The sequence below is a fragment of the Vitis riparia genome, chromosome 9 (genome assembly GCF_004353265.1).
Source record: "Vitis riparia cultivar Riparia Gloire de Montpellier isolate 1030 chromosome 9, EGFV_Vit.rip_1.0, whole genome shotgun sequence".
Classification (NCBI taxonomy): Eukaryota; Viridiplantae; Streptophyta; class Magnoliopsida; order Vitales; family Vitaceae; genus Vitis; species Vitis riparia.
The window spans coordinates 9876797-9888706 of record NC_048439.1 but is presented as its reverse complement, the minus strand read 5'-3'; the positions used below and the strand labels follow the sequence as shown (position 1 = coordinate 9888706).

General features: G+C 30.9%; 1 protein-coding gene across 1 annotated transcript; it reads left to right on the top strand.

Moving 5' to 3' along the window:
* The first annotated feature begins 700 nt into the window (after positions 1–700).
* LOC117921418 (quinone oxidoreductase 1-like) lies at positions 701–7106 on the top strand. The gene is made up of 5 exons (XM_034839257.1): positions 701–909; positions 1830–1971; positions 3774–4000; positions 6037–6294; positions 6724–7106. The coding sequence occupies exons 1-5, from the start codon at positions 868–870 to the stop codon at positions 7048–7050; spliced, it is 996 nt and encodes a 331-aa protein (XP_034695148.1). The 5' UTR covers positions 701–867; the 3' UTR covers positions 7051–7106.
* Positions 7107–11910: the final 4804 nt, after the last annotated feature.

Genomic DNA, 11910 nt, shown 5'->3' with positions numbered 1-11910 from the left:
TATTTTCTAAAACAGTTTTTGTTCTTTAAAAAAATAGAAAAACACATTTAAAAACCAAAAAATAAAAAATAAAGTGTTTTTATATAACATTTTTTAATTATTTTCAATTATTATCATTTATGTTTTTGAAAACTATTTTAAAAATAATTTTAAAAAGTATGAAAAATGATTAAAAATAAAGTACTACATATTTTTAAAATATACTTAAAAACAGGAAAAAATAAAATAAAAACATTTCAAATTTCTTAGAAGATATTTGTTTTACAAAAGATTTTAGAAATTTTTTCAAAATTTTTTTTGAAAATAATTGTAAAATAAAATTATACTCTTTATCTCATATTTAATTGAAAATGACATAAAATAAATGATGAAATTACTCATTCAATTCAATTATTAACATGACATATTTGATCGTGAGAACAAAACACAGGTTAAAGATTATAATTTAGAATTAATTATTTAAAAGAATAAAATAATCCCTAAAATTGTGAATCTAACACTTCTTAAATTTATATTTGAAAAATAATTTGTTTTTACCATAAATACCATTTATCATTTAAAGTATTCAGGCTTAAAATTTTGGTTTTTTTTTTTTTTATTAAAAAAGGGTATTTTGGTAAATGAGGTAAAAAATGGAGGGTTTATGAGTTTACAAAATGAGTAATATTTTACAAAATGAGTTTTACAAGTCAAGGATTACACCACGATAATCTACTCCCAAACCCATTTGTTTCAGGCGGTTACCAGAAAAGGCCATTACCAATTCTACTCCACACACTGCTCAGTAAGAAGGGGAAGACCTCCTTACAACCCAAAATCACTGCCAAACCAGTGCCTAGGGCATTTTGCACTTCAGCAGCTGCAACCATGGTAAAAGCCATCAGGGTTCATGAACTTGGTGGTCCTGAGGTATGTTTCTCTTTCTCCCTCTCTTTTTTCTAAAATCTCGGTTACCCTGCTTCATTAAATCCATTTGGAACAACCCCAATTCTGTGCTGTAATTCCCAATTTCATGTTTTGCCTGTTTGCTCTGTTTGGTTGCTGAGAAAACAAAAAGTCCTTCCCTTGACCAAGCCCAGTCTATGATCTGGGGTCTCTCGAGGTGGATGTTGATTTTGAGAATCCAGATCTTTAACAATTTCTTTTCTTTTCCCCAGTTTTTCTCAGCAACCGAGAGCAGGGCTACATCATTTCTATTGAAGTTCCTCTGTTTCTTGTCTTGAAAAAGTTATGCCCTTTTTTTTTTCCTTGTTTGGGTTATCTGCTAGTTGGTCATTTCTTGTAAGGTTCATGTTGATTATGGACAAATTGGGAAGATTATGTTGATCGTTGATATATTCCTAATGATTAACATTAGCTGTATTTGGAATGCAATGGTGTTGGGTCATGCTTTAGTTTGGTTAGTCGTAACAACTCGCAGACATTATATGGTGGATGAATTTGGACTATATCAATTTCAATTTTATCAGTAAAAAGCTTGTGATATGCAGTCTGCTTAGAGAATCAAAGAATGAATGATAAAAATTTCCAACATCCACTATTTTCTTTGTAAGATAAAAAGATTACTTCGGCTAGAAGCCTAAAGGTTTGTAGGAGTGATTCCTAGAATTCTTTAAGTGATTCTAAACATTTACCCTCCTTGCATTTCACTTCCTTGTTCTGCATCATGATTTCATTTGAATTGTTGACCTTTTTATTTACAATTTGCTACAATTTCCATATATTGTGTTCTGATTGGAGTAGCTCTAATTTTGGAGCACCATATATGCATGTGCTTCCAACATTATTGTTGCCCATTTTTACTTATTAGAAGATCAAAATGATGATAGGTCCTGAAGTGGGAGGATGTTGAGATAGGAGAGCCAAATGAGGGTGAGATCTGTGTGAAGAACCAGGCCATCGGGGTTAACTTCATTGATATCTACTACTGCAAAGGAGTTTATAAGGCCGCTACAATGCCATTTACCCCAGGTTTGTTTTATTTCTTCTTCTTCACTAAGGAAGAAAATCTCGTTCCTATCAAGATTGAAAGTAGAATGATGCATAAGTAGATATAACTAAGTGATTCCTAACGTCCTGGTTAGGGCATATATCATTTGTGATTGCTTCATTTGCAAGCCTAAATTTCAAATATAGCAGGGCATCACTTTCTGATTGCTTTGTCTTCCCATGTTTAATTGTCTAAAGGAAAGTATTATGACTGATATATAAAATGATTGCTTATGAAGATGAGTAAAATAAGGATACAATTGCTGATGGTAAACATCTTACCGCGAGGAATATTCTTTTTAGGAGAACAGTCAAGTGCTTCAGGATGCATTTTTTAGGGTATAAGAGCTATTATGAAACATTCCAGCCACAAAAAGAATGACATTAAAATTCATATCCTATGCAATCCCAAGTGTTCTTATCATCATGGGAACACACAAGTGTGTGACAAAGTTGTGATCATAGATAATTAAATGGAATAACTAGGACTCTGATACCATGTTAAGTAACTAATTTTCCTAAAAGCTTAAGCTTCGTAGGACTTGCCCCACAATATATATCATGCTCCAACAAATCCCATTAACACTTTAAGAATTGTTCTTCAATTTGAACCTACTGCTATCAAGGAGACAATTAAGAGCCCTTTTTGATCCATCTTTTAGCATTTATGTTCTTTACTGTTATTTGCTGCACAAAGCACTGTGGTATCAAATGTCTATTTACCATATGCGGTTCCTGTCAATACTGAGGAACCTTGATTTCATCTATATTTAAATTGAACTCATCCATAGCCAGACCATCCACCTTCATTGCTGCTGGAAAAGTTACTGATTCTCTCAACCTGCATGGCACAAAACAAAACAAAACGAAAAGGAAAAAAAAATAAAATCCTCTTTCTAGCTGGTTAAGCACATTTCTCCCATTTCAAACTGTGACAAAATCTGGGTGAGTTTTTTTTAATATCCAAAAACATGAACTTGCATCACTGTTTTAGACCTTGAACAATGTGGCCCAACTGCATATACTATTTCCTGAATGTAAAACTATTGTGATAGTGTCGCTTCCATGAGTCATCAGTTTGGGAAAAATGATTTAGTCTTGCAGTCTTGCACATCACAACCACTCTTGGTTTTATATTTTTTGTTTCTTTTGTTGCTGTTTCAAAGGATGTATCATCCTAGTACCTCTCTTTATTTCAATAAATCCTCATGTATTAGGGAAAAAAAGGTGCACAATATTGGTCCTACTGTTCCCTCCATGGAAAGTTGATCCTTCCATTATCCTTGTTATCCATAACTTTGTTTTTGCAAGACAGCCAACGAGGAGACTGAAATTTGGTACCTTAATTATTATTTTTTGCAAGATAAGTTTGGTGTTTGTTTCTACCTGTTCCCCATATAATATGGAGCCACTCTTTATCAATGAAGTGAAACTAGAAACTTATATGAAAATAAATAAATAAAAAGAAATTAGACAAATGGGCTCATGAATTTTTAGCTTAACAAATCACATGACATTTTGCATGAGCTTTTGCAAGAATTGTGGAAAGCAAGATGTTAGAATCCTAATGTAATTTTCTGTTTTGCTGTAAGGATTGATCATTGAACTCTCAAATGGATCTTTTGAAGATTGGTTTTTTCATTTTTTGAGACTTTAAAAGTCATGATATATGTGGAGATCTTAAGAATTTTTTCTTAGTGCAGGAATTTGAAATGGATTTACCATTTTGATTCTAGGTTATAAAGTGAAACTAGCTAATTTTCAAGAGTTTTCCTCTGTTGCAGGTATGGAGGCTGTTGGAGTGGTGACAGCTGTGGGCCCTGGTATAACAGGCAGGAAAGTTGGAGATGTTGTTGCTTATGCTGGTAACCCAATGGGCTCATATAGTGAAGAGCAGATTCTTCCTGCAAACAAGGTGGTGCCAGTACCTCCTTCTATTGACCCTACTGTTGGAGCATCAATCATGCTTAAGGGTATGACAGCTCATTATCTTGTCCGCCGCTGCTTCAAGGTAGGTTAAATGTTCATCCAATGGCATTTTGAGTTGGTCACAAAAATTCATTAAAATTAGGGTATGACATAAGTTTTGAATGGGAAGAAGTTCTGATTTTGTTATCCTAATCTGTGTTCATTGAAATCCTCTGAGAATATGCAAGTCCAAACGTGTGCATGTTATTATATAAATATTTTATTTAGGCAGGTGCATATAACTGCATAGTAATAAGTATGATAATTATTGCTATTATTGTCATTGTTCCATTTTTTTCTCTCAATTGTTTCAGGTTTGCTGCATGGCCTTGTTTTGATAATCCACTTTATCTATTTGTACGAGTTTATGTTACATGGACGCTTCAAAATATGTAAAGCCCTTGCTGGACATGACATGACAAGAGTTTGGATATATATTCAATAGGTTGTTCAACAAACACAAAGAACAAGTCCCTATTACACCATAAGCAACCTTAAGCTAATGTTGGAAATTTGAGACCTTAGTAATGCACTTCAATTTGAATATGGGTTAGTATGATAGAAAAGGGTAATTAGATTATTTAGCCAAATCCTTGTGTCCTAGACAAATTTGATGCTTAGACAGACACCATCAATGGACACTTGTACCGGAGTTAATGTAACATAGGTTTGAGTCAATTGTTTGTTACCTTTAATTGCATTAGATTATTTAGCCTCATCTCTGTGTCCCTGTGTCACAAGATCTGTGAATTAAACAAATGGGACACATGCACAGCAGCTGACCTCTCGAGTCCATATAACATAGGGATGACTTAACTTTTAGTTGCTTTTAACCAAAATATGGTAACAACAATGGTCCAAAAGAGTTTGGAAATATCAGGTTAAGATAATAATATAGATCCTACTCTTCATATGATGTAGATCTTTTTATGGCATGTCTATTACTTATATGATGAAGATTCTGTTAATGATTTTAAGAATTTAACATTAATCTCATGTCAAGATCATGGGCAATTTGACAATTTGATATATTTCTTTAAGTCAAGGGAATCTATAAAAGCGAAGGAAAACTGTTTGTAAATTTTTACAGAAATTAATATCTGAGGTAATGTTTTGAAATGCCAAATGTGATTTTAAAACTGCTATCTTATTCAAAATGTAAGTAGGTTGTCCATCCAATCAAACGAAAAAGAAAAAAAAGTCAAAAAGTAGAAAATAAGTATTTCACAGATAATCTAAGTGTTGCTCTAAGATAAAATAAAATAAATCCTTTATATTATTATGCAACTCAGTTCAGGTTGGTTTATAGCCAACCTAGAAGTGAACTAACCTTGCTTAGTTGAGTTCCATAAACCAAATCCAGTTTTGCCTAACCAATCAGGACAATGATCTGATTGGTTTGTTTAGTTTGAGTTGTACTTAAAAGTCTGACTTTTGTGCAGTATCAGGATTCTAACACACAAACCCCTTAAGAAATCCTAGAACCAAAATAAATCCAGTTCTTTATGTTCAGCATTTCAAGAAACCTTTAAAAAGCATGTTAACTTAGTATGGTAAAACCATATAAAAAAGCCCAAAAAGAGTCTCAGTATTTGGTGACAGCCAAACCCTTGAATAAAAGACGTGGGCTAAATCAAGCCTCTCTCTGTATGCTATTCAACAACTGTTGGAGGGCTTACATTACAAAATTCTGATGCACTTGACATGAAAAAGAGAATAGCACAATGGAACTGTTCATACATGCATTATACAGGATACTACATGTTATGTAGGGCCCAGTTTGCAGTCTAGGTTGGTTTACCCAGGTCATCCCAGAACCCAAAACCTGCATTCTTGGGTTCAGAATGTGACAAAGCAATGGCTGAATTGAATACCCTGTAGAACCGAACTGAGCCAACCCACTGAATCTGGTGGTCAGGTATCTGGCTGAACCATTTGAGAAGCAACCGAAGGAAGAAGCTAGTTATTTGTGTCTCCATCTCCACATTTTCATTACTGAAATAATTAGAAGATAGCATTATTTGCATCATAGATTCACTCTTTAGTCATTCTAAGGATCTAAATTTCTTGCCATTTCAGGTTGAACCTGGACACATAGTCCTTGTCCATGCAGCAGCTGGTGGAGTTGGGTCTCTATTATGCCAGTGGGCAAATGCCCTTGGCGCCACTGTAATTGGAACTGTTTCAACAAATGAGAAGGCAGTTCAAGCCAAGGAGGATGGTTGTCACCATGTCATAATTTATAAGGAAGAGGATTTTGTTGCCCGGGTCAATGAGATTACTTCTGGCAATGGGGTTCATGTTGTTTATGATTCTGTAGGAAAAGACACCTTTCAGGTAATGACCATTCTATTATCATGATCAAAAGAAACTACAAATCTTTCAGTTACTACAGTTTATCACAAGGTTAACTCTATTCTCATGAAAGCTAGCTCTATTCTCATGTTCTCCCACTGGCCGTATGGCTAACTCTATCCTTTTTCTTTTTCTTTTCTCCCTTTGTTCATGTGCTGCCTGTGTTTACTTTTGGGGTTTTTTCAGTTTAGACATAAATTAGAATGTTATATTTAAATGAAGATTGTCAACCTTAATGTTAAACTAACCCAGTGTCATAAAAACTGATTCTTAACCGACAGAGTGACATTAAGCCAATTTCACAACCACCTAGGGTGACCAATTTGTAGGTCAAGTTCAGTTCCCGGAGTTCCAAGTTTTACTTTAGATTTGGTGGTAAAAAGTTTCTAATTGTCAAGTTATCATATCCAGGGATCATTGGAATGCTTAAGGGCTCGTGGGTTCATGGTGAATTTTGGACAGTCATCAGGTATACCAGATCCAGTACCATTACCATCTCTGGGTGCTAAGTCCCTCTTCTTGACAAGGCCTTCCCTCATGCAATACACTGCAACCCGAGATGAGCTACTGGAAGCAGCTGGAGAGGTATTTGCTAATGTTGCTTCAGGTGTCTTACGGGTTCGTGTAAATCACACATACCCCTTGTCACAAGCTGCACAGGCACATGGAGACCTTGAGAGTCGGAAAACTTCTGGGTGTGTTGTGCTGATACCAGACTGCATTGGCACTACGTCCTGAACTCATGACTGGTAAATTCTCTAAAGGATCTATGTTTATTAGTTTACACAATGGACATACCATATTAGTTTACACAATGGACATACCATTTGAGGTCATGTTGGGGTTGGTTTGTAGTTGGTGGCCTGTGAAGGTCAGTCACATGTGTGCAAAAACACAATTATGCAGACTAGAAATGGATTCCGTTGCTGCTTGAATTCCCTTCCGGTCGAGTTGAGGTTATATGTGTGCATGAAATATATGTATAGAAGCACTAGTTGATATGATGTCAACCCATCAATGGACTAGAATCATTGACCTTAGTATTGTGGTTGATGCAGAAATTTAGGAAAACGCCAAACAACATGAACAATTCTCTTCTTTAGAAGGTATGATTGTAGTTATTTTCAAAACAAAAAGCAAAGAAAGAATCATAGGGGCATTTTTCTATATTATGAGGCATTTAGCATTACATTAAGGGGGTGTTTGGTACACGGGAATAGGGAGTGGGAATAGACATCTCATTCCTTTTCTCCCTTATTCATATGTTTGGATAAATGTTAAGAAGGTGGAAATGAAATAAAAAATTATTCCAGCAGAAATCAAATCCAACTTATGAGTCGGATTTGCATTCATTAAGAGTAGGTGGTATTCTGATTCATTAAACCTATTTGATAATATAAAATAACCTAAATTATTATTTTACCCTCTTATCTTGTTTTTCAAACCCGGTGTTTATCTTCTTTGTAAAGGTCTATCCATTCATCATCCACTTCTTATCTTTTTTTTTCCCTTTTTTTTTTTCTTAGTAAAATATAATTCTATAGCCTTTTTTGCATGACAAATTATTTAAAATTTTGATTAAAAAAAAAACGAATATTTAAAATTTTTTAAGGTTATGGATTTTATTGGATATGATACTTGTTGAAAATTAGAATAAATTAGAATTCTTTTATTTCCTCTTTTGAAAATAGGAAAAACATTTGCTAGCTTTGAGAATTTAAATATTATAATAAATAATTTTTTTTGAAAAATATAATTTTATAACTACTTAAGCATGACAAATTATTCAAATTTTTAATAAAAATAATAATTGAATATTTGTGCATTAGGTTATACGATTTTTTATGGTTAATTTTTTATTTATTGAGTATATATATATTTTTTAGTCTTATTATTTAATAACAAAAAACCTCTCAAATTTTATTTTTTAAAAATAAAAGTAAAAATAAAAAAAATATTTTAAATTATATGTAAGGATATTATTGTAAATTTATTTCTTTTTCATTTCCATTCCTATTATTATCAAACATTGGAATGGAAACAAATAATCATTCCAATCTTGCATTCCTAAGTTCATCCAAATGCTAGAAATGGAATCATCAAATTCATTCCATTCCACTAAGAAATAGGAAAGGAAACAAAATATTATTTTCATTCCCTATTCTGACGTATCAAACACCCCCTAAAATTAATAGTTAGATTACCTTCCTTTGAAGATAGTGTAAAGAAAATATTGGAACTTCTACCAATCCAAGGCATTCAAGAGTTGGAAAACTTGGTCCTGGTTGGCAACTATTTTTTAAAACAGTTTTCTATTTTCTAAAACAAAAATATAGGAAAATATGTTTTATAATTAGAAAACAATGTGTTTTCAGCCATTGTTTTTACTTTATTTTTTAGGATGATTTTAAAAAATAGTTATACAAATATGAAAAATAACTAAAATAAAAATTCACAAATAAAAGTTTTTTTTAAAACATGGAAAACAGATTAAAAACATTTTTTAAGCATTCAAGCAAACTTTTATTTTATAAAATATTAAAAAATGTTCTCACAACTTGTTTTTAAAAACTATTTTCGAAAATGTTTTTCAAATTTGCTTTGAAAGTTGGAGAGCTACACTTTTGATTTTTGATCACTAATTTATGTTTTTGTTTATTCTATTATTATGATAAATGATTTAAAACCAAAATGTTTTAAGTAAATTGACATGATTAAAATCATACTTTCTTATACAAAAGTTGTTTCACATTTTTGGCAATTTAAGATCACTTTTCACCCAATATATTTTTATGTTTATTATGTTAATTTATTTAATTTTTTATTTTTTATATATAGTTAGTAATTATCATCTCAAGTGTTGAAAGCTTCAAAGCACACCTTAGGACAACATCGCAGGCCACCCTGCCCATGGTTACATAGATTTCACATGCATGTGTTAGAGTAGGTTGACAAAAATGACCTATTTTATATTAAATTAGATATTGATTAAAAAATATATATTTTTATCTTTAAATTAATTTAATTACTTATTATTAAAAATATAAACTAATTTAGTTTTATCCTCTTTCGTTATTTATATGATAAATAATAAATATTTGAATTTTTAAACTTTATTTATTACTTATAAAAAAATTAATTTTTTTTATAGGTGATCATATTAATAGTTTCTTAAATTAAATTGTACTATATTTAACTTGTTACAAAAATGTTCAAAAACTTGACAAAAATAAGAATGTTTAAAATAAATTATGAATTTTATTTTATTGGAGTATATATATATATATATATATATATATATATATATATATATATATATTATTTTATTTTATTTCAATTTATAAAAAAAAATTATTATAGATTTTTTTTAGTGTATTAAATAATTTTTTAAAAATGAATAATTTTATTTTGTTTTAATTTTTAAATTAATTTTATGAGATAAACTTTAAAATTATAAGTATTATTCTTTAATTTGAAATGTAACCGTCAAAAGAATAAAAATATAGAAAAATAAATTAATTTCTTATTTTATAATTAATTGATATTAATTAAATTTTAATAAAAAAATCAAGATTAAGAGAAATAATTTTTAATTATTAATCAATTTAAAATAAAATAGCAGTTATTTCTATACTAAGCGTTTTTTTAATACTTATAAATGATAAAAAAAAAAAAGTAATGTAATTTGAAGGGAGAGAGAGATGACTTCTTCCATGCCAATAAAATAAGCTCTTTGCCATTTTTTGCATTCTTAATATTTATTTAAAAATAATATAATACACCTAAAATTAGTAATCATTAATAATTTTTTATTAAGAAAAAAGTCAAGGGAAATAAAATATTTAAGTTTTTAATTATTTAAAAATTTTGTATATTTAATCTAAAAAATTCTATTTTTATTAAGAAAATTTTGAGGGAAATAAAAAAATATCTATATATTTTTTCAGTTATTTCAAAATTTTATCTATTTTCATTTTTTAGTTAAAAAAATTTCTAATCACTTCTTTTTAAACACAATAAAATTAAGCACAAGAAGTACAAATATAAAGAGATAAAATTATCAAAAGCAAACTCAGATTGATAGTGGTTTGACACTTCCTTGCCTACATCCACTCTCCTCAAGCTCCTAACTGAGTAAGGATTCCACTTATACTTGAAGCTTCAACCAAACTTCTAATCACTTTTTACACTTGGGTTTCAGCTCCAATGGGCTCTTGCACAATCTCTTCAAGTCTCTACTCACTTGAAGGTTTTAACATTCAATTAACAAATTTGAATCTCTCAACCTAGCTCAACAATGGCTCAAATACAACTCAAGGCTAGGATGAATCACAAAGGTGCACTAAAGAATATGCAAATGAAGATTTAATGCACCAAAAAAATAATGAGAGCTTTTATGACAAGAACAAGTAGGCAAACATATAAATGCAAGTGTTCTCTTCTTCATAAATGAAGTGGAGCTCTTAATTTATAGGTTTCTAACCTCGGGAGCCAAAATACAGCCTCGATCGATCGAGTTGGGGGTCGATCGGTTCACTAGTCGTTGAAGGATTAAATGTTTGGCAGGTGACTATTACCCTCGATCAGACCTCGACCAGGAAGACAAATTTCTCGACCGGGAAAGAAAGACTATTGGAAAAGAGAGAGTGTTTTTTGCATCTCTCGACTGGGAAGGAGTAACTGGTTGATCGGTAGCCTAGCTGATTGAGCCGATTGGCTAGTGCCTCAACCGATTCACCATTTTTGGCCCGAAAACCTATATTTTCTGGGTTTTTTTTTTTTTTTTTTTACTTTTAGCACTTAGGTAAAGTCTTTAGGTAAAATAATATGTCAAATTTGAAACGTTTTGCCTAAGGTTCATTTGATATAACTCGAATTTTGATGGAAATGTAACTTTAATGCATAAATTGAGTTTTCAAAGATGCATGAAATGATATGAAAATCCTAAGTGCACCTATGTATTCATCTTACATATGTTTCCTATGATTAAAAGGTCTTTCAAAAGTCTTGATCTTGCATTCATTAAGTCATTTGATGAATTTCCAAATTAACACTTGAAATTCTTTAAAATTCAAACCAATTAGTAACTTAACAATAGTTTGTTATCATCAAAACATGATTAGGAGGACCCTTGGGCTAACAAAATCAATTTTGAGAAATCGATCAAATCCATACATTTTTATAACCTAACTTACCTTTAACATTCCTTTTTGGACTTGCCTGTAACAATCCAATTGAATAACTAGCAACCTTAAGTCTTCAATGAAGAGTGAGTCACATCTAAAAGGGTTCTTATGCTAGAATGAAAAGGAACAAAATTGTCAATACATAAAAAATGTCCTAACAAGAGTAATCGACGCTTGGGGGATTTTGAAAAAAAAATTCAAAAATACGACAATTCACAAATTATTTCTAAATTTACATTATTTTTTGAGTTAAAATAATTTTTAAATTATCATTTTTTTATAGTAATGTATTTTTATCAAAATCCATAATAAAGAGGTGTATTTAACATCTTTGGATTTCATTTTTTTAGAGTGGTCTATTTCTTATGCTTTATGTGCACTATTGTATTTAAACAATGAATTAAAAAAGAAA